We start from the raw sequence: 27,827 nt of genomic DNA, 5'->3' as shown, positions 1-27,827 counted from the left end.
ACAGTTCATATTTCCAGCTGTTATTTATACCATGTGCTTTGGCACCACCTTTTATATTCCAATCACCTTGTAAAACAACTTGTTATAGAACAACCTTATTTCATTGTTAGCTGTGCAGGTACTTCTTTTACTGTAAATTTCAATGATTTTCTTAGGTGTGTTGTTACTTGCCGAATGATATACTCAGACGTAGATATTGGATTGAAGTGATTTGGTTTGTAAATGGCTTACACTGTTAATCAATTGACTGTACATTATGTACCAAAATCTATCTTCTCTCTCTCTTAAATACATGCATTTCTGCATTACCAAAACTTGCATCAATCTTTTTTTTTGAGGTCTTCCAATTTTCCCTACTGAAAATGCTCTGCAAAGCCAAAGTAGTTTTATTTGTAATGGTTTGCATCAATACCAGCATCTTCAAATTTACTTATTATATTTGCCTTTGCCATGATTCATATTCCAACCATGATTTCTTCTGTGGTGACTGAGTCTTGACCTTTTACACTGGAAGCGCCCAGCAGAAGAGATCAGATCAACAAAAGCAAGCTTTTGGCTGCCTATCTTCTCTCCAGGTATGGATGTCCATTGGCCTTCACGAAGTTCATCTGTTATTTGCTAAGACTTTAATCCTGCCTGAGGCTCATTCTCATGGGCTGATGTTTTAGTACCTGATAACTGACAAAAAGTAGACTGTACTCTATTGGTTTATATTTGGCAGATCAGAACTGCCTTTTCTTGAATGAACAAAAAGGGGAAAGAAAGGAATCATGTTGCTAATTGAATTTGACATCATAGAGGAATTTTGCTCCTATACAACATTTTGATGTTTGTAGAAATCTGGAACTTAATATGGGAAATCAGCTAATCCCTTTGGGCACTGAATGATAAAAGTAGAAGACTGTTGTGTGAACATCATTTGCGTGTGTGTGCTTGAATGCATCAAGTCTGTGTTCAAGGACTCACACATATTTTTCATCATTTGTGGCAAGTTCAATATTTCCACTTATGACCAGAAAAGACCCACTGATACTAACCTTGATTTCTCCTGCTTTAACTTTAGAAGCCTCAAGGACTTTGATCAACTCCACATCATCCACAGGATTGCCCTCAGAGGTGCTCAGGCGTAAAAGGATCTGATCCTCTATTTCTTTTAGCTCGCTCCTCATTTTAGCATTGCTGACTATCAGCTGGTTCTTTGCATCCTCTAGATCAGGACGCTCCTGTGCCACAACACGACCAAGAAGCTGATCCTCCAGACCACTGCAGGATTACAATGTAATTTACAAGGTACACAAAATTAACAATCTTCTAAATAAATTTAGGTTATTATACTTATTCCACTTCCTTAAGCCAGAAATGTTCTGTATTTTTAGTTTGAAAAGATAAATCAACATTTATCTTCAACATAAGATTTTAAACACAGGAGATTCTGCAGATGCTAGAAATCCGGAGTAACATGCACAAAATACTGGAGGAATTTAGCAGGTCAGGCAGCTATAGCAGACTGATGGAGGGTGTCGGTCCAAAATGCCAGCTCCTTATTTCCTCTGCATAGATGCTACTTAACCTGCTGAGTTCTTCCAGTACTTTATGTTACTCAGTATAAGATTTTATGTCCTGCCTTAGTTTGCAACTTTATAGAATTGAAAATTGGTTTAAATCAAAAATGTTTGAAATTAAAATGCTTTAGTAAATGTTTGTCATTATAGAAGGAACTGAAAGAATTTAAACTTAAAATACAAACTGAAAACAAATATCAATTGACATGGGAAACCTCTAACACTGAAATTTAACAGAATTACTGTCTTTAATTGATCATACAAATATATGAACTAGGAGCAGCAGGGAGCCTTTTGGCATCTCAAGCCAACATTGTTATTTAATAAGATCACGGCGATTTGATTGTAATCTCAGCTCCACATTCCTGCCTATCTATGGGAACCTTTCACACCCTGCTTTTCAAAAATCTATCTACCTCTGCAAAGTTACCTAAGACACTAATATCCCCAGGATATTTAAAGTGGGAGATTTAATTATGGTAAAATGACACATTTCACTGTATGTTTCCATGTACATGTGATAAATAAATCTGAATTGGAATCTTATCTGAATCCAGTGTCATTGAATGTCAGCAGTGATAGCTGGATATTCTTTTGTGAGATACCATCTTTGCCTGGCATCTAGGTGGCATGAAAACTGCTTGTCACCTATCAGCCCAGCCTCAGATTTATGAAATCAAGAGAATATAATTTCAGATAATCAGTACTTGCTTTCTAGAATTCACAATGATTTCCTCTGGGTAATTTCAAATAATTATTTCCTCACCAGTAATGTCTCCTTCAGGATGACCTTTTCTCTCATTACCATACTCTTTCATTTGCACTATTACCCTTCTTGTCATTTAACTTTTCCTGCTTTCCATTGTTTCTAATCTCTTCAACTCTCTTCCCTTTTTCTGTTTGTTAAAGCTTGATTATCTAGCATGTTCAGATTTTAGTTTTGGATTTCCCAAAGGAGCTGTTTTTGCTTTTGTGTCAATTTACCTTGGAGATAGTGTGAAATTAATGAGAGTGACCTTTGATGATATCTCAGGAGTATAGTGAGGATTGGGCAGCTTGGTAGTGATGTACATTTTAAAGTCTTCATGATAAGGGATAACTGCATCTCCCAGTTTTATGACTGTACTCCCTTGTTGTTTAAAGGTCTGGAAAACAGAAAAAAAATCTTTGGTGTGATTATGTCCACGTACTTAAACACAAGCATTTGTGTCATGTGTTTATTTTTGTCTATAGTTAACATGTGATTATACAGATCTTAGATTATAATGGAACATATTTCTGTTGCTGCTTATGGTCTACTGTTTTAGAGCTGCCAAGTCAGGATTGAGTCTTGTCGTCGTTGTTAGGTTGCATCTGGAATTTCCAGTTGGCAGACGATTTCTCTCCATGCCGCTCTGTCCCGACACTTGTCGTTAACGTCGTTGTTTTGATCCCTTATTGAAACTGACATATTGGGAAATCATGTACTTGGCAGGTTTACAGCAGTGGTTTGCCTTTGCCTTCTGTCGGGTGAGTTTAAAGAGATCACCACCTCTCTTCTTGGTAGATCATCTGCTTGCAAAACAACCATTGTCTTTCAAGCTCATAGCTCTTCCACCTTCCCCACCAGCCTCCTGCTGGGTCCACCGTTGGCCATTGCTCGTAACCCTGAGCAAGGGACCCTTACCAGGTGCTACCAGCTGAGTCAGCTGGACCTGGGGCGCTTCGCCGTGCCATGCCGTGTGTTGCGGTGGCTGGCAGCTGTAGCAGGGACACTGGGGATGGAGCAGCAGGGCCTGGGCCTGGGCCTTAGCTTGAAGTGGGCGTGGTGACTAATCACAAACAAAAGAAAATCTGCAAATGCTGGAAATCCAAGCAACACACACAAAATGTCGGAGAAACTGAGCAGGCCAGGCAGCATCTATGGAAAAGAGTACAGTTGATGTGACGAAGGGTCTCGCCTGAAACGTCGACTGTACTCTTTTCCATAGATGCTGCCTGGCCTGCTGAGTTCCTCCAGCATTTTGTATGTTGCTGTTTTGAGTCTATCCTACTTAACGCAACTGCTGTGCAATACAATATGTAGAGGGGCCTCAGAGAATAAACAGGAGTCTGTCACTACAAATTTTGTACGATGGTCATTAAAATAAAGCTTGAATGGACAGCTGCACTTGTATCTGGTAGAATGGTAAGAGCAAGTGGATTTAACCTTCATTTGGTTCACACACTATCTGTTGCAGACTGTTTGGAAGAGGTGAATGAAGGGATATCCATCAGGACTTGATCAGCTGAGTCAGTATTGGTCTTTATTGAGTCAGTCATGGTGAAGTATACTGAAGTGCCCCAAGCAGAATAGAGACACTTTCACTGCTTCTTCCAGGTGGCATTTGACAAGGAGGGTCAGCTGGGGGCAGAAAGGAGGTGGTGATCAGGCAGAAGATTCCTTCTTCATTTTTGGCCTGATAGCAGGAGACTTCGGGAGGTCTCAAGTCAACGTTGAGGACCCATAATGACTCTATTCTGTCTGTATAGCATGGTATTACTGGCTCTGTTGGGTCCCCCCTGCTGTTGGGACAGGATGTATGGATAGATTGTGACAGGGGAGTCAGGATTGTAAAGTTACGTAAGTAGGATAATGAATAGTCAATCAAACACCTCTCCCAATAAACACTGGTCCCCAGAGTGAAAGGAGGACTTTGCAAGACTGAGTGGATTTGGAGCAGTTTTGGCATTCTGAATTAAGTGCCTGTGTTGTTGCTGTATGGTCCATTAGATTTCATACTTTTTCTGCATTCACAAAGCAATTTGATGCAACTGAATGACTTATTCCATCACTTAAGAGTTAATTATGTTGTGGATCTAGAGTCACAGAGGCCAGACTGGGTAAAAGGATCAGATTTCCTTGCTTGAAGGATATTAGTGAATAGGATGGATATTTATGGAAATCTGGTAGTTTTGACCAGATATTTTCCACCCAAAACCTTTAGATTATTAACATGCTGAAATTTGTACAGCCACAGTGACGGAATTTGGACTTCTGTCTCTGAATTGTTAGCCTAGGCCTCTGGGCTTCTGATCTGATGATTTCATCAAGTAATCATTGCATTATTAGGGTGTAAATCATGATCTTACTCTCATTATGAGCAGACAACTAATAGTTGCAATGGATGGCTTCCTGATTATACTATAGTCGGAATATTTCAACCTAAGTTTGTCTACGGTTTTTTTGGTACCATTTTCAGCAGTATGGGGTCCAGGGCTGGATCCAGTTCCTCCCTCACATTCTCCAAAAGGCAAGGCTTTCCAAAACGTATGGCATTCTCCAGACTCCGCAGGAAGTCACGGTCAGACATCTTGAAAATATCTAATCCGTTGTCTTTCTCCTGAAGTAGCCAAAGAGATGAATTAAATCAATTAGATTGGTTCTTTACAGTAGACGGCCTGTTCTGTTGCAATAACATTTAACCATGACTGTTACTGCCAATGTGGTTAAGTGGAGTTTTGTCCTAGTCCTTTGCGTTACACTTTTATGATTGGATTTCGGATAGAAACTACAGAGGGAGAATCCTGGGGCAGAGAACAATTCTATAAGATTAGGATTTAGATCAAATGCAGAATGGCAGAGTGATTATTATTGTGCAAAAAAAGCAGCATTTTACTGTTTAAGGACAGACAAATTTTCACCAAGGATGGAACTTATTTGACGACCTGAAGAGTTATCACTAATTTTCATGTGGAAATATATGCATTCTGGAATATTCTCAGAAAGGACCAATGTATTAAACTCTACTTGGAAGATTTTGAATTTTTGCATATCATGTGTAGACTTTCAGCTGACATTTACATCTGGTTTTGAATTTCTTGAACAATAAATCTCCCATAATCTGCCACCCACTTGTTCAGAATTCCCAATGGTTCACCAGGCAATGATTCTGATTCTCCCTTTAACATATTAGGGTACAGTCGACCTTCGCTAATCCGACTACCTGTAATCCGGTTCCTTCAATAATCTAGTGCTGATTATGCTTAATGTGATCCTTCTGTAATTTGGCATTTTCACTAATCCGGCACTCCTCAGGTCCCAATGGTGCCAGATTAGTGAAGGTCGACCTATAATGATTTTGCACTTCCTTTAACACACCAGTGCCCCACTACAACTTTAAACCTATTAGGTTCACTGGAAAATTTATTATCCTTCTCAAACATTTAAAAAAAATATGAGTTTAAAGCAAGTTGGAATATTAATAGGAACAAGATTTTTTTATTATTTGTGTAAATTTTATCATCTGTTGCTCATGTTCACTTGCCCTGAACAATCCTCTGTTAATGTTGGTGTCCTTCTGCTTTATAGTAGATGTTTGGGAAACTGATTGTACTTTGCTAATTTAGGGGTGTTAAGCCATTGAAGTGTTGTGAAACCGGAGTTGTACAGGTTCCACATTTTAAACAAATGGAACTAACCAGTTAGGTTTTTCAAGAACACAAGAGTTGACTTGTTCTGGTAGCATCTATGGAGAATAAAACAGTTAAAGTTTCAATAGATGGTCTTTCATAAAGATCAGCAGATTTCAGATCTCTGCAAACCATGGCCAATTAAATCCAGTTTAATAACTTTCCATGGTGTGATCTGAACTCTCAATTCATGATTGTTTGATTGGTGCTGTAGGCAATACACAAGTTTTAGTTGCAGGGTGGTGTAACTGAATGCACACCAATAACATTATAGTCTTCTCACCTATTCTCTGGAAATACTGTCCATAATTGGCCATGCTGTGCAGATAACTGAAAGATGCTGATCACTATGAAAGGCCATCTACATGAAACTGCTTTTCTCCTCATAAGTGCTGGCTGATGTAAAAAGTAATTCCGCCATTTTATGGCCATATAATGCTTTCATACAAGAGTGTTAGTTTGCTTCTAATACATCACTAAATATGTCCAGATAATTTTGGACAGCTTCAACAATATCCAGCAGCGATCTCTGGACAGCAATTATGAGGTGACTGACTTTCCTAACCGTATAGGAAACCAAGGTCATTTCTTGTAAACCAAATGGGATTGATGAAGAATAAGGATCAAGTACCATGCATTAACTGTATAAGTTAACACTTGTAGCACTTTTTCTGAGTTGTTTCAAGCTGAAATAACTCACATTGAATATTACTCAGAGTCAATGGATATTAGAAAAATTGCACATGTTCATTTCCCAAAGTACTTGGTTGTCAGGTGACAATACAACTCCGAAGTAAATTCAATCAAATTGTGATATATTTCATATTTTATATTCATACCAAACAAAGCTGATTAGTTTACATAAGTTACCAGCTAACATGGCTGTAGATTACTCTTACCGAGTTTTTTATCCATTTATTTGCTTGACCTTGTGGATCAATAAACAAAGGCCAGCGTTGAGTAAACTGTGTGATTATTCCATTCTCGACTGATAGTGCGTCTTTGGGAAGACCTGCAATCTATGAAGCAGAATGTTTAATAGTAAATAGTATATGAAGCAGGAAGGTACACCATTCAAAAGCAAAAAGCCAGCCACTTCGGGAGTACATCAGGAGATACTACTATTGTGCAGGGGTTGGGGCATAGAAGATAAAACAGACAGGCAGCTAGAAGTTTTTAAGAAAATGTTGCTATAGACTGCAAGTTCTTTTGCAACTTAAAATTTTAATCCAGCCTCTGGAGACCCACCTCCACCCCACCCACATTTTGTTCTATTTATGTATTCCATGGAGAAATCCGATTACAAAATAGCCATTTACCCACATCCATCCCCCGGTCACCACAAAGATCTGCTTAGCTTTTTCCTAACTTATGGTGTACAAAGGATACTAAATGTGGTCAGGGTGCAGACAAATTTTGGGGTAGTGGCTTGTTGGACATGGAAAAAACAAAGCCCATGTGCTGTGCTCTCAGGGAATTGAGAGTCATAGAGACATATAGCAAGGAAACATGCATTCAGTCTGCTAGTCCATGCTGGCCATCAAACACCTATTTGTGTTAATCATTTTTTCAAACTTCTCTTCAAATCCTACAGATTCTACCACTCAAACACACACTACCAACATGGCCATTTAAACCTACCAACCCATATGTCTTTGGGATGTGGGAGACCCACCCAGTCACAGGGAGAACGTGCAAACTCCTCAGTGAGAACACCTGAGGTTAGGATTGAACCCATGTCTCTGGCACTGTAAGGGCATGGCATTACTAGTTCCACCCTGTGCTTTTCATTTACTTCAAGGACTCAGTCCTTCCCACCTTCCTGAGACTGGGGAAATCCAGATGCTTTTACTTAAAAAAAAACAGAATGGCTGTTAAAATGAAGGCCGTTTGATTATTACAAGATCAGGTGCTTCACCTTTGATTCATGAAATGGTAAAGTTCAACGCAGTTCTGATTCCCCATCCAGATTTTTTTGTGATTATAGCCTTTCATAACTTCAACCTGTCCAATTTTTATTTGCATGTTGCTGAGGTACAGCAACAAGTTAGCAAAGTGCCAACTCAGTTAGTGCCAGCTTTCTGACTTCCATCCAATCAGATGGAATGAATCGGTTAAATGAAAATAGAGACAGATACTTACCTGCCAGGTCCTTATGTTCACAGGGTCCCCTAATGTTGAAGTCAGAGAGCATTCTTTTGTGTGTGGAACACCGAGTGCATAAAGCTTCTTCAGCCAATCATCATTCATTGCTGCACGGTATTCTCCCTGAATAATAAAATCCAATACAGTACAGTAAAAGCAAAGTCAACCTGGACGAGCTGATAAAGGCTTACTAATTTGGTGTAGTAATCGCTGGAAAGTGGAGTGATAAGACTTACTTACACTGAGGGTTAGGTGGTGTTACCATCTTTATGTTTCCAATCTATTAGAACCTCAATTTAAACAAGTTTGCATGTTCCGAAGCAGTTGTTGAACCACTTTTTTAAATAATACCTTTTATAAGATTTGTACTTTTTAAACAAACTCATGTATTTTTTACACTCACCGGCAGAAAGCGGTATAGCAGCTAAACTAATGGTTTACCACCATTTTCATTTTTCATTGGCCAAGTATTAGCACATTACCCACTTGATGTAATTGTTTTAATTATGTAGCCTGTTAGCTAATTTATTCTCTATTGAAGGAATTTTCCCTATCTATAAAAGTGAGGTGTTTTTTTTTAAGAAACACCATCTTTGTCAGAGCTGCGGAGCAGCCAATACCTGCCAAAAGAACATTTGCAGGCATCCTGACCTCTGCAAGGGACTGGCAGCTGTTGGTGGACCTCAGACAGCAGCTGAAGTTCCCCCAACCATATCGCAGCCACCACCCTGTGACCAGACATTGTCCTAGTGTCTGAGTCTACTAAGCAAGTGGTGCTGCTGGAGCTGACAGTCCTATGGGAAGATCGCTTGGAAGAGGCCTTTGAAAGGAAGCTCTCCAAGTACGCAGGACTGGTCAGCAACTGTCAGCAGGCTGGATGGAGAGCGAGGTGTCTCCCAGAGAAGGTTGGTTGCAGGGGATTCGTAGCCCATTCTTTAGTTAGAGCCTTCAGCAATTTGGGCTCCGAGGGAGAGAGGAAGAGGAGAGCCATCTGCAGTACCACCGATGCAGCAGAGAGGGCCTCAAGATGGCTGTGACTCAAAAGAGGGAGCCATGAAGTCATAAGTAGCTAGCCATCTGGACACAAGCTGGGGTCTGATCAGCCCCGGCTGGGTCACCTGGAGGAGGTTGTATGATGTTGAAAGACCCGAAACACCCGATGATTCCAGGAACATCACTGAAGATGTGTCCAGAAGCATCAGTAGATGTATGTAAACAGCTAATTGTTTTAATTATGTAGCCTGTTAGCTAGTTTATTCTCTATTGAAGGAATTTTCCCTATCTATAAAAGTGAGGGTTTTTTTTTAGAAGCACCATCGTGGCTTCTTCTTTATTTTTTTGTCTGAACATCTCTTAGAATTGTTTCTCAGCTCTTTATTTAGCTTGCTTAGTATTTGTATGTTTGTTTGTACTCTAAAATAAACTGAAATCTTACACCTAAGACCACTCACCATTCTTGTCTCCTGGAAGATACCTAAGGATCAAAAATTAAACAGAGATCCACCACAGTAAAGGTAAGGATGTTGGTCACCTGGATAGGTGAAATGTAGGCTCTCCTGAGTTCAGTATCTGACTATTCTCAGAATCTTGGACAGATGAGCAAATGACCCCCAAACAACTTAAATGTCTGTCACACTGAGGAATACAGTCTCTTTGACTAGATCAGTATAAATTAATAAATTGGTTTATTATTGTCACATGTACCAAGGCAGAGTGAAAAACTTGTCTTGCATACCATCAATGCTGATTAATTTACTACAATAATGCACTGAGATACCACCAGGTAAAACGACACCAGAATGCAGAATGAAGTGTTACAGCAGAAGGTGGAGTGTGGGTAGACTATAAGGCAAAGTCCCAGCGAAGTAGACTGTGAAACCAAGAGATTGGCTTATCATACTAGGGAAACACTCAATAGTCTTATTACAGTGGGGTGGAAACTATGCTTGAGCCTGGTGTTAGGTGCTTTCAGGCTTTTGTCTATCCTGCTTGGTATTTACTCAAAGAATTCTAATATATTTGTCAGGCAAGATTTCTCCTCAAGGTCTTGGGCCTACTTCATCATGTGCATCCAAGTAACCCAAAACCTCATCCTTAATAATGGACTGCAACATCTTTCCAACCACTAAAGTCGGGCTAACTGGCTTATAATTTACTTTCTTTTTTGCCTTCCTCTCTTCTTGAAGAGTGGAGGATATTTGCAATTTTCCAGTACTCCAGAACCATTTCAGAATCTAGTGATTTTTGAAAGATCATTACTGATGCCTCCACAGTCTCTTCAGCTACCTCTTTCAAAACCCTGGATGTAGATGATCTGGTCGAGGTAACTTACCTATCTTGAGACCTTTCAGATTCTCAGATATACCTCTTGACTGCAGCTCTAGTAGTGAGGACTAACAGTATGGCAGACATCCCACCCTGCTAAAACTCATTTCAGGGAGGTAGCACCATCAATTTGCGGGAGACTCCTGAAACTTCCAGGAGAGGTGGGATGTCTGCAATAGAGTAGCCCTTTAGCAGCTAGCCAGCTAGTTTAAATAATGTTAGCTATGCTAATGAATGAATGACACCTGTTAAACTCACCTCAACATGTCTTTTACAGTCTTAACCCACCATGGGCAATAGAAAAGTCACTGTTGCAAATAGTGCAGCGAGCAACACTGTCATTATTTTTGACCCCTATTAGGCAGGGGTACACCTTAGGGTAGTCTGGAGTGACGTACGTTTTATATTTTCTTTTTTTGGAACACCCTGCCATGGCACGCGCGTTCTCTCTCTCTCTCTCGCGCTCTCTCTCTCTCTCAGTCTCACGCTCTCTCGCTCGCTCTCAAAAAAATTGATTTCCATGATATTGTATATACAAACCCCATTTCCAGAAAAGTTGGGATATTTTCCAAAATGCAATAAAAACAAAAATCTGTGATATGTTAATTCACGTGAACCTTTATTTAACTGACAAAAGTACAAAGAAAAGATTTTCAATAGTTTTACTGACCAACTTAATTGTATTTTGTAAATATACATAAATTTAGAATTTGATGGCTGCAACACACTCAACAAAAGTTGGGACAGAGTTAAAATAAGATTGAAAAGTGCACAGAATATTCAAGTAACACCGGTCTGGAAGACTCCACATTAAGCAGGCTAATTGGTAGCAGGTGAGGTATCATGACTGGGTATAAAAGTAGCGTCCATCAAAGGCTCAGTCTTTGCAAGCAAGGATGGGCCGTGGCTCACGCCTTTGTGCCAAAATTTGTGAGAGAATTGTTAGTCAGTTCAAAAGGAACATTTCTCAAAGCAAGATTGCAGAGAATTTAAGTCTTTCAACATCTACAGTACATAATATTGTGAAAAGATTCAGAGAATTCAGAGACATCTCAGTGCGTAAAGGGCAAGGTCGGAAACTACTGTTGAATGCGCGTGATCTTCGAGCCCTCAGGCGGCACTGCCTAAGAAACCGTCATGCTACTGTGACAATAATAGCCACCTGGGCTCGGGAATACTTTGGAAAACCATTGTCACTCAACGCAGTCCGTCGCTGCATCCAGAAATGCAACTTGAAACTGTATTACGCAAGGAGGAAGCCATACATCAACTCTATGCAGAAATGCCGGCGAGTTCTCTGGGCCCGAGCTCATCTCAGATGGACAGAAAGACTGTGGAACCGTGTGCTGTGGTCAGATGAGTCCACATTTCAGCTAGTTTTCGGAAAAAACGGGCGTCGAGTTCTCCGTGCCAAAGATGAAAACGACCATCCAGATTGTTATCAGCGAAAGATGCAAAAGCCAGCATCTGTGATGGTATGGGGGTGCATCAGTGCCCACGGCATGGGTGAGTTGCATATATGTGAAGGTACCATTGACTCTGAGGCGTATATTAGGATTTTAGAGAGACATATGTTGCCATCAAGGCGACGACTCTTCCCGGGACGTCCATGCTTATTTCAGCAGGACAATGCCAGACCACATTCTGCACGGGTTACAACAGCGTGGCTTTGTAGACACAGAGTGTGTGTGCTTGACTGGCCTGCTGCCAGTCCAGATCTATCTCCTATTGAAAATGTATGGCGCATCATGAAGAGGAGAATCAGACAACGGAGACCACAGACTGTTGAGCAGCTGAAGTCTTATATCAAGCAAGAATGAACAAAATTTCCAATTGCAAATCTACTACAATTAGTATCCTTAGTTCCAAAACGATTAAAAAGTGTTATTAAAAGGAAAGGTGATGTAACACAATGGTAAGCATGCCTCTGTCCCAACTTTTGTTGAGTGTGTTGCAGCCATCAAATTCTAAATTTGTGTATGTTTACAAAATACAATTAAGTTGGTCAGTAAAACTATTGAAAATCTTTTCTTTGTACTTTTGTCAGTTAAATAAAAGTTCACGTGAATTAACATATCACAGATTTTTGTTTTTATTGCATTTTGGAAAATATCCCAACTTTTCTGGAAATAGGGTTTGTAACTTGCAGGCATCAGGGAGCCACTATTAATATGTGGGAGACTTTCGGAACTTCCGGGAGAGGTGGGATGTCTGGTGTGGACAAGGGAGGCACAGCAGCACTTACAGAACTGCTTTGAATCGGTACACTGGACTGTATTTAGGGATTCACCTTTGAGTCTGGATGAGTATGCTGCAATTGTCACTGACTTCATTAAAACCTGTGTGGATGAGTGTGTGCTAAAGAAAACTTAGTAAGCATTCCCAAACCAAATGCCATGGATAAACCACGAGGTTCATAGTCTGCTGAGGGCTAGATCTGTGGCATTTAAGTGTGGTGACCCAGGTTCACACAAGAAAACCAGGTATGACTTGCGGAGGGCTATTTCAAGAGCTAAGAAACAATTCTGAGAGAGGTTGGAGGTGACACTGAATACATGTCAACTCCAGCAGCGTTTGTAGAACATTACTTCCTACAAAGCGAAACCCAGTAGCAAGAATGGCAGTGATACTTCACTACCAGATGAGCTCAACACCTTTTATGCTCACAACTACAGCTATGAGAATCCCTGCAGCAACCGGTGACCCTGTGATCTCTGTCTTGAAGACTGATGTCAGACTGCCTTTCCAGAGGGTGAACCCTCGCAAGACAGTAACCCCCTATAGATTACTTGGTAAGGCTCTGAAAACCTGTGCCAACCAACTGGCGAGGAATTCAAAGACACTTTCAATCTCTCATTGCTATGATTGGAAGTTCCCAACTGCTTCAAAAGGGCAACAATTATACCAGTGCCTAAGAAGAGCAGTGTGAGGTACTGCAATGACTATCATCCAGAAGCACACACATTTACAGTGATGAAATACTTTGAGAGGTTGGTTGTGGCCAGAACCAACATCTGTCCCAGGAAGGACCTGGACCCACTGCAATTGCCTATCTCCACAATAGTTCAATGTCAGACGCGCTACAATGACTCTCCATGTGGCCTTGAACAATACAATTACCTCTGTCAGGATGCTGTTTATTGACCGTAGAGATCAGCATTTAACACTATCATTCCTACAGTCCTGATCAAAAAGCTACAGAATCTGGGCTTCTGTACCTCCCTCTGCAATTGGAAGACAACAATCTGTGCAGATCGGAAATAACATGCTCACCTTGTTGATGATCAACACTGGTGCATCACAGGGATGCGTCCACTACTCTGTCTCTCTATACCCATGACTGTGTGGCTAGGTATAGCTCTATAAATCTGCTGGTGATATAACCAATGCTGGCAGAATCTCAGATGGTGATGAGAGGGCGTATAGGAGCAAGATATACCAGCTAGTTGAATGGTGTCATAGTAAAATCCTTGCACTTGCTTCAAAAAGGCAACATTTATACCAGTGCCTAAGAAGAATAATGTGATCTGCCCTAATGACTATCGCCTGGTCGCACTCACATCTACAATGATGAAATACTTTGAGAGGTTGGTCATGACTAGACTGAACTCCTGCCTCAGCAATGACCTGGACTCACTGCAATTTGTCTAACACCACAACAGGTCAATGGCAAATGCAATCTTAATGGCTCTTCACACAGCCTTAGACCATCTAGACAACACAAACACCCGTGAACAGCATCCTGACATCGACTCTAGCTCAGAATTTAGTACCATCATTCCCACAATCCTGATTGAGAAGTTACAGAACCCGGGCCTCTGTACCTCCCTCTGCAATTGGATCCTCGACTTCCTAACCGGAAGACCACAATCTGTACCGACTGGTGATAATATCTCCTCCTTGCTGACGATCAACACTGGTGCACCTCAGGGGTGTGTGCTTAGCCCACTGCTCTACTCTCTCTATACCCATGACTCTGTGGCTAGGCATGGCTCAAATACCATTTATAAATTTGTGAATGACATAATCATTGTTGGTAGAATCTCAGGTGGAGAAGAGAGGGTGTACAGGAGTGACATATGCCAGGTAGTGGAGTGGTGCCGCAGCAACAACCTGGTACTCAACATCAGTAAGACCAAAGAGCTGACTGTGAACTTCAGAAAGGGTAAGATGAGGGAACACAAACCAATCCTCAGATGGGTCAGATGTGGAGAGAGTGAGCAATTTCAAGTTCCTGGTTTCAATACCTCTGAGGTCCTAACCTGGTCGCAACATATTGATGCAGCTATAAAGAAGGCAAGACAACGACTATATTTTGAGGAGTTTGAAAAGATTTGGTTTGTCATCTAAAACACTCGAAAACTTCTATAGATGTACTGTGGAGAGCATACTGACAGGCTGCATCACTGTCTGGTATGGGGGGGGCGACCACATGGGACTGAAAGAAGCTACAGGAAGTTGTAAAATTAGTCATTGTCATCTTGGGTACTAGCCTCTGTAGTATCCAAGACAGCTTCAAGGTGCAGTACCTCAGAAAGGTGCTGTCAATTATTAAGGACCCCCAGCACCCGGGACTTGCCCTCTCTTCATTGTTACCATCGGGAAAAAGGCACTAAAACCTGAAGGCACACACTCAACAATTCAAGATCAGCTCCTTTCTCTCTGCCATCTGATTTTTAAAAGGACATTGAACTCATGAACACTATTACACTGCTTTTTATTTCTGTTTTTGCATTACTTATTGAATTTAACTATATATACACACACACATACTCTATTCAGTTTTCTCCTATATTTATCATGTATTGCATTGTACTGCTGCCGCAAAATTAACAAATTTCATGACATATGCCTGTGATATTAAACTGATTCTGATAAACTTCCAGATATTCTTCTTTCAAGAGTGTGAACCCTTGCAAGGTGACAGGCCCTGATGGGGTACCTGGTAGGCTCTGAAAACCCATGCCAACCAAGTGACGAGTGTGTTCAGAAACATTTTCAGTCTGTTATTGCTACAGTCGGAAGTTCCCACATGCTTCGAAAGGGCATTAATTATACTAGTGCCCAAGAAGAACAGGGTGAGCTGCCTTAATGACTATTGTCCAGTAGCGCACACATCGATGGTAATGAAGTGCTTTGAGAGGTTGGTTATGGCTAGAATCAACTTCTGGCTCAGTAAGGACCTGCACCCACTGCAGTTTGCCTATCACCGCAATAGGTCTACAGTGGCTGCAAACTCACTGGCTCTTCATGTGGCCTTGGACCACCCGGCAAAACTAGCACTTACATCAGGATGCTGTTTATGGTTCACAGCTCAGCATTTAACACAATCATTCCTACAGGTCACATTCAAAGGCTCCAAAACCTAGGCATTTGTACAAATGTACTTCCCTCTGCAAATGGATCCTCAACTTCCTGACTGGAAGACCACAGTATGTGCGGATCGGAAGCAACATCTCCACCTCGCTGATAATCAACACTGGCACACTTCAAGGATGTGTGCTTAATCCACTGCTTTATTCTCCCTACACCCATGACTGTGTGGCTAGCACAGCTCAAATGTCATCTATAAATTTGCTGATTTATTGTTGGCAGAATTTCAGATGGTGATGAAAAGGCATACTGGAGCAAGAGTGGCGCCACAGCAATAACCTTGCACTCAATATCAGTAAGACCAAAAAACTGACTGTGGACGTCAGAAAAGGTAAGACGAGGGAACGTACACCAGTCCTGATAGAGGGATCAGAAGTGGAAAGGGTGAGCAATTTCAAGTTCCTGGGTGTCAACATCTCTGAGGATCTATCCTGGGCCCAACATACCAGTGCAGCTACAAAGAAGGCAAGACAAAGGCTACATTTCATTAAGAGTTTTTAGTATTTTCATTAGGAGAAGATTTGATATGTCACCAAAGACGCTCGTAATTTTCTACAGATGTACCATGGAGAGCATTCTTACTGGCTGCGTCACTATCTAGTATGGGGTGGCCACTACACAGGATCGAAAGAAGCCGCAGAGAGTTGTAAACTCAGTCAACTCTATATGGGCACAAGCCTCTGTAGCATCCAAGACATCTTCAAGCAGCGATGCCTCAAAAAGGCAGCATCCATCATTACGGACCCCATCACCAAGGCCATGCCCTCTTCTCATTGCCACCATCAGGGAGGAGGTACAGGAGCCCGAAGGCACACACTCAACAATTCAGCCATCAGATTTCTGAATGAACATTAAACCCACGATTACTACCTCACTACTTATTTAATTTAATTACCATTTTTATCATTATGTATTGTTGCCGCACAACAACAAATTTCATGACATACGCTGGTCACATTATGCCTGATTCTGATTATTTCTTCTAAACTACTATCGCTGCAATCTGCTGCCTGTATTTTTCCTTGAAGTAGAATACTTTTAAACCAGCTTAATGAACTAGTGATTTTACAATCTAATGAAGGACACAGTGGACTTAACTCTCAGGAATGCAGGTATGGCACCTTTAAGTGACGAAGGTACATTGGCAATGCTGGAAGGGAGTGAGGAGCAGAGCCAGACTGAAGTGTTGGCTTATGAAACTTCCTCTACCCAGTATCTTGTTAGCAAATGTACAATCTCCGAAGAACAAGACTGAGGACCCATTGCTGTATCGGAGGAAATAAGGCATTGTAGCGCTCTGTGTTTCATGGAGACATGCCAGATACATTGGTAGCATCTGAGGGCTTCTTGTTCATCTGATGGACCGGACTGCTGATTCACAGTGGGCAAAAGGTGAGGGGTTTGTGTTTCATGATAAACTCTTTGTGGTGCACAGATGTAGCCGTCTTGTCGCATTATTGTTTCCCCCAACCTGGAACATCTAATGATTAAGTGCCAACAGTTCTACTTACCAAGACCTGACCACAGCTTACATACCACCAAAGGCCGATGTTAGGCATGCACTCGAGGCATTGACTGCAGCGATAAGTAAACAAGAAATAGTCTACCCTGACACCTTTCAAATCATTGCCAGGGACAGCAATCAGGCTTTCTTGAAGAATTCTCTGCTCAATTATCATTAACATATCACCTGCAGCGCCAGAGAACCCAACATCCTCAACCACTGCTATACTACCACAAGCAATGCCTACCACTCAATCCACATTTTGGAAAATCTAACCATCTGGCTGTCCTCCCAGCTTCATCCAGGCAGAGGATAAAGAGCAAGGCTCCAGAACTAGGGAGAACAAAGAGGTGGTCCCAGGAGGCAGAGAAGTAGCTACAGGACTGCTTCGAGTCAGTGGACTGGGCCATATTCAAGGACTCACCAGAGGATCTGAACAAATATGCCACAGTTGTCATGGACTTTATAAAGTCAGTTGTGGACAAGTGTGTTCCCACTAAATCATTTAAAATCTAACCCAACCAAAAGCCCTGGAGGAACAAAGATATTGGCAAGCTGCTGGGGGCCAGATCAATGGTGTTCAGGTCTGGCGACCAAGTAATGTACAAGGGTTCCAGGTATGACCTCCAGAATGCCATCTCATATATGAAGTGGCAATTCTGGACTAAACTGGAGTCACAGAAGGAACCTTGACAGCTGCGGCAGGGTTTGAATGCTATCATCTTGTACAAAGTGAAACCAAGTGACATAGGTGACAGCAATCTCCATCAGTACAGGTGTACCACAAGGCTATGTGCATAGCCCCCTGTTGTACTGATACTTTATACTTCAAATTCCTTGGTGCTATCATTTCAGAGGGTTTGTCCCGGGTCCAGCACATAAGTACCATTACAAAGAAAGGCAACACTTTTACTTTCTTAGAAGTTTGTAAAGACTCAGCATGACACCTAAAACTTTAACAATTTTCTATAGATGTGTGGTGGAGTGTGTCCCATCCCTGGTTGCATCACGGCCTGGTGTGGAAACATTAATGTCCACGAACTAAAAATCCTACAAAAATGGTGGATACGGCATCATGGGCGAAGCATTGAGCACCCTACATGGAGAGCTGTCGCAGGAAAGCAGTATCCATTGTCAAGGACTCTTACCACCCAAGCCATGCTATCTTTTCGCTGCTGCCATCAGGAAGGAGGTACAGCAGCCTCAGGACTCACACCACCAGGTTCAGAAACAGTTATTACTCCTCAATCATTGGGTTATTGAACCAGAGGGGATAACTTCATTGAACTTCACTCACTCCCACAACATAGATCTGATGTTCTCGATATTAATAGTGTGTGCTACTTTGGTACATGGATGCACCCCTCATGAGGCCAGACTGTATATTAGGCAGCAGGCTCATCCATGCCCCACAGTCCAGAACTCAGCACTACTCCGTCAGTCATCAGCAACTGAGAGTCCTGGGTCCTGGGTCTGTGAATATCTGTGTATCTGCTGTCTGCAAATCCATAAGTCCATTGGAGGCTGAAGAAGACGGCCTATCCTGGGATGAGAGGACTGTGTATGTACATAGGTGAGTGGTTGGGAGGGAGGAAAGGAGTTTGTTTCATTGTTGTTGCATTGTTGCTTCACTGTGGGGGCATGTTATGTTGGCACCAGGAAGTGTGGTGACACTTGCGAGCTGCCCCCAGCACATCCTTGGGCATGTTAGTTGTTAACACTAATGACACATTTCACTGTATGATTTCATGTACATGTGATAAATAAATCTACAGCTAAAATCTAAATCTAGGCCTGGAGCTTCTTCTGTGTTAAAATGTTCTTATGGACTTTAAGTGAAAGGGAGTTACTGTCCAGCAAACAGACAACAGCCACACAGGGGCACTGCAACACAGTGCTAAACCACAGGTTTGAAAATGTAAGAGGTGCTAGAGGTAAGCAGAGTTTAAAAAAGGTTATATATAATGTCATTTTTCACTATTGCAACCTTCAATTGCACTGTTGAAAGGCATTTGCATTTCATTCAAATAAAATATTTAATTGCAGAGGGATAAGTCTGGCATATGCTGGCAACATTGTACAACTGCAATATTTTCACTTAGAAGAGTTGCTAGTGTATGTACATCTTCTGGATATGCTTGAGGCTAATCTTGTCGGGATGATAGTTTAAGCTTCATTGCTGTCAACCCAGTGGTTACGGAATATGCCATCACTACCATTTTGTTCTAGCAGTTGTTGAATTTAATCCCCACACTAATTTGATTCCTATCTTGTAATTCTTCTAAACAAAAGAGATTCTGTAGATACTGTAAATTGAAAGCAACACACAGAAAGTGCCAGAGGAACTCTGCAGGTAAGGCAGCATCTATGGAAAGGAATAAACAGTCCACCGAGATCCACTGTTCCAGCTTCTGCAGATCCTCGTGTTTGTGTGCCTGATGCAATATGTTGTGTTAGAAATGACTCTGAGATTTTTGACACACACTGGAATGGAAGACATGTTTGGCCTGAAGTGAACTGAAGGGGTTGATACTCACCGTGAAAGGACCCAGATATGCGACATACCCTCCAGCAAGTAGCACATCCCCTGCTACATTATTGATCATTTGGTCCAGATTCTGGACAGTTTCTTGCCAGCGAATTTTCTCATCTGACAGACCATTTAATAGCTTTGAAAAAAACAAACATACAACATGACTTTCTGTACCTGGAGACAAGTGATGATATTTTGCTTGATAAGTCTATAATCTTAAACTTCAAGCAAGCAAAAGAATACTGGATTTATTTTGATGCGTGGAAGTTGCACTGGTAAAGTAGGGTTGATATTGAAGCTGAGGAGGAGGAGTTAGGTGTTATAGGAAACTAAGCTCTGAGTAGATTGGTCCAATTGATCTGCTAGTAGAACTGGATCAGAGCAAGCTGAGGATTTGAGAACTGTATCATCCAGAGTTTGATGCTGGACTAGAAATTGAGCATATAACAGTGGAGAGGCTGGTGAGAGGTCAGGGAGAATGAGATGGAGAATCGGGTGGGAGCTGGAGGGGTAGGGGGAAGGTGAAGAGGGGGCAGAGAGGGTGAGATAGGGGAGAGAGAGAGAGATGGGGTAAGATGAAAGAAGAGTAGAGGGTAGCAGAGGGTGAGATTAGGAGAGAGTTTAATGCTGTCAACTTTAACAAGGACACTTTGCTATTTTTTTTAGATGAACTGTCACTGAGGTTTTGATGTATGTGTGATGTGGAACATGGCATCGTTACCTTGTCTGCTCTGATTAACCTCTGCTCACACTGCTCACATTTGTTTCCAAGCTCATCCTTTTTTGCTACACAGTCCTTGTACTTAGACTCAAGAGCAGCTATTCCAAGTTCCACTTCTTCCAGACGCCTTTTTGCTCCTTCTAGGATCTTCTGAGTCACTGACAGATCTTCCTGAGCTTCACGGAGGGCTTGCTGTATTAATAAAAAGTAAATTAATTGATTCTAAAGCTTTTACTGACATAATAGGTTTTAGAATTCCATATTTAGTAAAATGTAGCATGTGTATAATCTCATTTTGTACTGAAAATAATAAAAAAAATTCCTTCAAAATTTACTTTCCCTTGCCTAATTAGTGAAAGGATTGTTTAAATCAGTAACCTGTGCCTTTATCATAAAGGACCCTTATAGAATTATAGAAACATAGAGCACAGAAATAGACCCCATTAACCCATCTCATTCATGCCAACCATGATGTTTGTCTATGCTAATCACATTTGCCTACATAAGGCCCATATCCCTTTATGCGTTTCCTATCCAACTACCTTGTCCAAATGACTTTTAACCATTATAATTGTATCTGACTCTACCACTTCCTTGGCAGTTTGTTCCAAATAACAACCACCCTCTGTGTGAAAAATACTCTTCAGATCTTCTTTAAATTTCTTCACTCAAACCTTAAACATATACCTTCTCGTTCTCAACTCTACCACCCTGGGGAACAGATTCAATCTATCCTATCTATGCCCTTCATAATTTTATAAACCTATGTAACGTCACCCTTCAGTCTCCTATGTTCCAGTGAGAATAAACTTAGCCTAGCCAGTCTCTCCTTATAACTATCATCCTCCATTTCAGGCAACAGCTTGTGAATTCTGCACTCTTTCTATTGCTATCACATACTTTCCATAGTGTGACAACCAGAACTGTACACAAATACTCCAAGTAAAATCTAACCAATGTTTTGTAGAACCGCCAAAAAAAACCCCAACTATTATACTCCATACCCAGACCTATGAAAACAAGCATATCAATTGTCTTCTTCACTACCCAATCTACCTGTGTTCCACATTCAGCAAGCTATAGACTTGCATCCTAAGGTCTCTCTGTATATCAGTGCTCCCAAGGTTCCTACAATTTACTTTGTATGTCCCACCAGAATTTGCTTTCCAAAGTGCATTATCTTACACTCATCTGAATTAAATTCCATCTGCCAACTCTCCAGTTGAATCTGTTGCGCTGCCTGCTCCACTAATCTTAATTTCATCTGCAAATTTACTAGACCACCTCCATATATACACACACACTACAAAAAACAAAAGTGATGCACCACTTGTTACAGACTTCCAGTCAGACATAACACCCATCCACTAATACTCTCAGCCTCCTATCACAAAACCAACTGAAGAACCAGTTTGCCTCACCTCAGATCCCTTGTGCCTTAACCTTCTGGACAGCTTATTATGTAGGACCTTTCAAAAGCTTTATTCAAGCCTATGTACATAATGTCTACTGTGCTGGCTTCATTAGTTTTCTTAGTTACCTCTTCAAAATTCTTACCCAGATTTGTGAGGCATGAACTACTCTGCATAAAACCATGCTGACACACAACCAAACTAATCAGTCCCTGTCTTTCTAAGTGAACTTAAATCATGTTACTCAAACTCTTCTCCCATATCTTCCCTATCACTGATGTAAGGCTCACCAGCCTGTAGTTTCCAGGCTTATCCCTACTGCCCTCTTTGAATAAAGGGATAGTCATTGGTCACCCTCAACTCTCTGGTACCTCACCCAGGACAACAAAGATGCAAAAATGTCTATTAGATCCCCACCCCAGTAACTTCATCCTCTGTCTCCTTTAGAATCTTGGTATAGATTCCATTAGACCTTGTGGAATTCTCCACCCTTTTGTGCTCCAGTATTTGAAAATCTTCCTCCTTACTGATAGATATGCTCTCGCATTGCTCTCCCTCAACTCCCCAGCTATCATGTCCTTCCTGCTGCCGGCTATCAATGAGAAGTATTCTTTTAGGACCTTGCTCATGCCCCAATGTTCCACAACAGTTTATTCCTTTGATCCATAAGGGGAAATATTCTTTCCTCAGTTAACTTCTTACTTTTAATATACTTGTAAAAGATGAAAATCCTACTTGTGAAAGGCATTTCACAGCCCCTTTTTGCCCTCCTATTTTCTTTCTTCTCCCCATATATCCCATGAGCCTCAAAATTCAATACCAATTTCCCATATGATATACACCACCTTCTTCTCCTGATCAAACCTTCAATATATTTGTTAATAAAGATTCCCTAATCTTAACATTGTTTAGTTCCTACCATTTTGGGAACATACTGACTTTGATCTCTTACTATTTTGCTTTGCCTTTCACTTATTGTTTTCCCTCCAGCAGACCATCCTAATCCACCTCTGCCAGTATCCAGCATATCATTCTTCAATGGAATCCCGCCGTTAAGCACATTGTTCCTCTTTCCACTCTGCTTTCTGCAGGGATCACTTGCTATGTGACTTGCTTGTCCGCTCGTTTACTCTGCCCCAGCCCCTCCAACCACCACCACTGGACTCCCTCCTGGGACTTACCCTGCAAGCAGGACAAGTACTATACCTACCCCTACACCTCTTCCCTCACCACCATTCAGGACCCCAGACAGTCCTTCCAGAAGAAACGACATTTCATCTGCAGGTTTGCTGGGGTTGACTTCAGCATACCGTGCCGCTGGTGCGGTCTCTTCTACATTGATGAGACCTGACCTAGACTGTTGCTCTGCATAAGTTCTACTTAAATCCACTTTCTCTGGTTTAGGGCCTTAACTTGAGAATTAACATTATCTTCTTCCATTACTATCTAGAAGATTAACACAGCTTTGACGATGAATTGGTCACCTTTCCCTGGGGGTTCCCACACATACACTCCTATTGCATCCTCATTCCCCAAGGTCTGATACAGCCTCTTTCCTAATAGGACTCTCCATATACTGTTGGATACAATTTAGGAATTCCACTCCATCTAAGTCCTTTACAGTAATGCAATCCCAGTTAGTATTTGTAAAGTTAAAATCTCCCACTACCTCAACCTTATTCCTCTTACACTCCTCTGTGATATGTCTACATATCTGAGTACTGGAAGGGTGTTCTTATAACCCAAAAGTGATCATCTCTTTCTTATTCTTTTATATATAAATTTTTAACCCTGCAGGGTGACATTTTCCCTCTTGATTACTATTGAGAAGCACTGAATGTGTAAAAACTAGACAACAATAAAAACATTAAATAAACTAATATCTGACTATCTACTTGCACACTTTTGGGCAAGATGTCATTAAACAACAGTTCTTTACAAAATTTCCATCTCATTTAGTGAATACTGTTTTCAGATAAAGAGAAAAGTAACTGGGAAAAGGAGAAAAAAAGGAAATAAATAATTTTCTATTAGTTTCTAATCAAGTTTGTCTGAAACATCTTTGAAAGAAAGTTGAATGGTAACAAGAGATAGTCATAGTCATACTTTATTGATCCCGGGGGAAATTGGTTTTTGTTACAGTTGCACCATAAATAATAAATAGTAATAGAACCATAAATAGTTAAATAGTAATATGTAAATTATGCCAGTAAATTATGAAATAAGTCCAGGACCAGCCTATTGGCTCAGGGTGTCTGACACTCCAAGGGAGGAGTTGTAACGTTTGATGGCTACAGGCAGGAATGACTTCCTATGACACTCTGTGTTGCATCTCGGTGGAATGAGTCTCTGGCTGAATGTACTCCTGTGCCCACCCAATACATTATGTAGTGGATGGGAGACATTGTCCAAGATGGCATGCAACTTAGACAGCATCCTCTTTTCAGACACCACCATGAGAGAGTCCAGTTCCATCCCCACAACATCACTGGCCCTACGAATGAGTTTGTTGATTCTGTTGGTGTTTGCTACCCTCAGCCTGCTGCCCCAGCACACAACAGCAAACATGATAGCACTGGCCACCACAGACTCGTAGAACATCCTCAGCATCGTCCGGCAGATGTTAAAGGACCTCAGTCTCCTCAGGAAATAGAGACGGCTCTGACCCTTCTTGTAGACAGCCTCAGTGTTCTTTGACCAGTCCAGTTTATTGTCAATTCGTATCCCCAGGTATATGTAATCCTCCACCATGTCCACACTGACCCCCCTGGATGGAAACAGGGGTCACCAGTACCTTAGCTGTCCTCAGGTCTACCACCAGCTCCTTAGTCTTTTTCACAGTAAGCTGCAGATAATTCTGCTCACACCATGTGACAAAGTTTCCTACCGTAGCCCTGTACTCAGCCTCATCTCCCTTGCTGATGCATCCAACTATGGCAGAGTCATCTGAAAACTTCTGAAGATGACAAGACTCTGTGCAGTAGTTGAAGTTCAAGGTGTAAATGGTGAAGAGAAAGGGAGACAAGACAGTACATACCCTTTTAGGTTCCACAGCTTTGGCGATGAAATGATATTTGTGCATGGCCCGAACCCATTGGCAAATCGAAGTGCATGCTTTTGAAATCTTGGCGATAGAAGCAGGCATAAATTCTTCACTGTCAATATATGGTTGGATCGCTTTGATTACAGAATCGGGAATGTTGTCCTGAAAAGTGGGAAGAAATGTGAAAGGTTAGTGTTGTGATCGTGCACGTTTTTTAATGGCATAACTTCATGACAAAGTTGCTGATGGCATTATACTACAGACTCCACACCCCATCAATGACCACCAGAACATTGAGGAACAGATTATTCAAGCAGATTTGGGAAAAATGTTAAACCAACAGGGTTGTTTTTATGGGTAATTTCAGCTTCCCCAGTATAGACTGGGGCCAACTTAATGCAATAGGTTTAGATGGGGCAGAGTTTGTTAGGTGCATCCAGAAGGGTTTCCTAAATTATTAAGTAGATAGTCCAACGAAGGTTAGTCACCTGCCCAGACTTATTTCCCAACACTGGGTTAGTTTTAAGAAATAAGCCTGGTCAGGTAACTAAGCTTTCAGTGGAAGAATGTTTATGAAACAGTGACCATAACTCCTTAATAACACACACAAAATGCAGGAGAAACTCAGCAGGTCTGGCAACATCTGTGGAGAGGAATAAGTAGTCGACATTTCAGGCCAAGAGTCTTTATTAGGACTTGGCCCAAAATGTTGACTGTTGTTCCTCTCCATAGATGCTGCCTGATCTGCTGAGTTCCTCCAGCATTTTGCATATGTTACTCTGGATTTCCAGCATCTACAGAATCTCTTGTGTCTATAGGTCCTTAAGTTTTAAGATGGCTGCAGATGGGGACATATATGAGAAAACACCTTGTCAGGCCCTAGGGATTTATGTGCTGTATTGTATGACGTGGACAATCATGGTCTTTCAATGTACATGATTGTTCTTGGAAAATTTTTCTACGTAAGTGGTTTGCCATTGCCTTCTTTTGGGCAGTGTCTTTACCCCAGTCATTATCAATACACTCCAGAAACTGCCTGGCATCAGTGGTCGCATAACCAGGAATTGTTGATATGCACCGGCTGCTCATCCACCACCTGCTCCCATGGCTTCATTTGACCCTGACTGCGGTGGGGGGGGGGGGTGACCTCATCGAAACGTAACAAATTCTTTGAAGGTTCAATTGGATTGATACATTGCCTTGCTGAGGAATCTAAAGCCAGGGCTCATGTTTTCAAAATAATGGTTGAGATATACTCAGTGGCCACCTTTTAGGTACACCTGCTCATTAATGCAGTATCTAATCAACCAATCACGTACTTGGCAGCAGCTCAGTGCATAAAAGCATGCAGACACGGTCAAGAGGTTCAGTTGTTCTTCAGACCAAACATCAGAATGGGGAAGAAATATGATCTCAGTGACTTTGACTGTGGAATGATTGTTGGTGCCATACAGGGTGGGTTTGAATATCTCAGAAACTGTTCAGAGAATTCTTGGGATTTTCATGGACAACAGTCTCTAGTGCTTACAGAGAATAGTCTGAAAAATATAAAACATCCAGCGAGCAGCAGTTCTGTGGGTGAAAATGCCTTGTTAATGATGGAGGTCTGAGGAGAATGGTCAGACTGGTTCAAGCTGATAGGAAGGTGACAATAACTCAAATAATTACTGTATATGTTACAATATGGTGGGCAGAAGAGCCAGTCTGAACACTCAACACGTTGAACCTTGAAGTGGTGGTCTTATAGCGGTAGAAGACCATGAACATAGACTCAGTGTATGACTGAGCGTATTTAGGATTAAAACAAGGCAAATGTCTTCATGCAGAGTGTGTGAATTCAGGTTTTGAAGCTCTCATTAATTGCCTGGACTTCCAAATCAGCATCACTTCTTGCTTGAATTTAAGGATGGTACAATTTCTAGCTTTTTTTTTCAGGTTGATGCTCAAGTCAAACTTGTGAGGAAGGAAGCAACACTAACTGCAAGAAGTTTGATGCAAGCAATACCTTGTCATATTTAAACAAACTGTCCAGGAATTTGGCTGGATCCTGTAAAAGTCCTTTTCCTGGTTCCCAATAGTCATCAATTTTACTCCCTGGTTTTTCTCCTGCGATCTTTTTTGGCTTAATTCCCTTCATAATACACACTGCTTCAATCACCAGCTTGACACCAAGGGGAGGGCGTTGCATGCCTCGTACCTATATGCAGAAGACAAATAAAATTATTTTCACTTGCCAGTTTTATTAAAATCAGCTTATCAATTTATTTACTGTTTTAATCAAGATAAAAGATGAAAGTGTTTGGAATTGCAATGCTTTGCATGCCAATGCCAACAGAACGAATAACAGATGCCGAGGGAATCTGTCTCTACACTACAATTTTTCGCATCTCTATTTTCAAATCTGACTGCACCATTGCAGTATTATATTTTTCCAATTCTGTCACCAGCCATGAGGTCAATTTGAGTGAGATTATCAGGAATTTTTGTTTGAACTATAGACTTATTCCCATAAAGAACTGAATTGAGACTGTACTTCAGCTGGCAGGATACATGGGATTTTGACAAATCAATCTAGGCTGGATTGAATTCCAAGTAATTACATTTAATCATTCAATAAGTAACAAGATACAAGTTTTATCATTTGCTATGAGTCACAATGATACAACTTCACATTACTAATGATAAACAGAGCAATAAATTCAAGTAATTTTGAAAATGTAAATTACTTGAAATTGTACATAATCTGTAAAGCCTTCTTATCGGTGTTACAATACAGAA

The 27,827-nt window shown here is 41.2% G+C and overlaps 1 protein-coding gene across 4 annotated transcripts in view; it reads right to left on the bottom strand.

Moving 5' to 3' along the window:
- The window catches only part of dnah1 (dynein, axonemal, heavy chain 1), a 379,457-nt gene that overhangs the window by 62,352 nt on the left and 289,278 nt on the right, over window positions 1–27,827 (bottom strand). For all 4 annotated transcript variants that reach the window (XM_072280693.1, XM_072280695.1, XM_072280697.1 and 1 more), the window contains 9 exons: window positions 27,055–27,246; window positions 25,044–25,211; window positions 20,595–20,786; window positions 19,878–20,009; window positions 8,136–8,261; window positions 6,893–7,012; window positions 4,775–4,924; window positions 2,547–2,707; window positions 1,038–1,263 (listed from right to left, as the gene is read on the bottom strand). In XM_072280693.1, coding sequence (XP_072136794.1) covers window positions 1,038–1,263; window positions 2,547–2,707; window positions 4,775–4,924; window positions 6,893–7,012; window positions 8,136–8,261; window positions 19,878–20,009; window positions 20,595–20,786; window positions 25,044–25,211; window positions 27,055–27,246 — 1,467 coding nt within the window. The remainder of the gene's footprint in view (window positions 1–1,037; window positions 1,264–2,546; window positions 2,708–4,774; window positions 4,925–6,892; window positions 7,013–8,135; window positions 8,262–19,877; window positions 20,010–20,594; window positions 20,787–25,043; window positions 25,212–27,054; window positions 27,247–27,827) is intronic.

This window comes from Mobula birostris, chromosome 16 (assembly GCF_030028105.1).
Source record: "Mobula birostris isolate sMobBir1 chromosome 16, sMobBir1.hap1, whole genome shotgun sequence".
NCBI lineage: Eukaryota > Metazoa > Chordata > Chondrichthyes > Myliobatiformes > Myliobatidae > Mobula > Mobula birostris.
The sequence above is the reverse complement of the archived record's forward strand: the minus strand, read 5'-3'. Positions and strand labels throughout refer to the sequence as shown.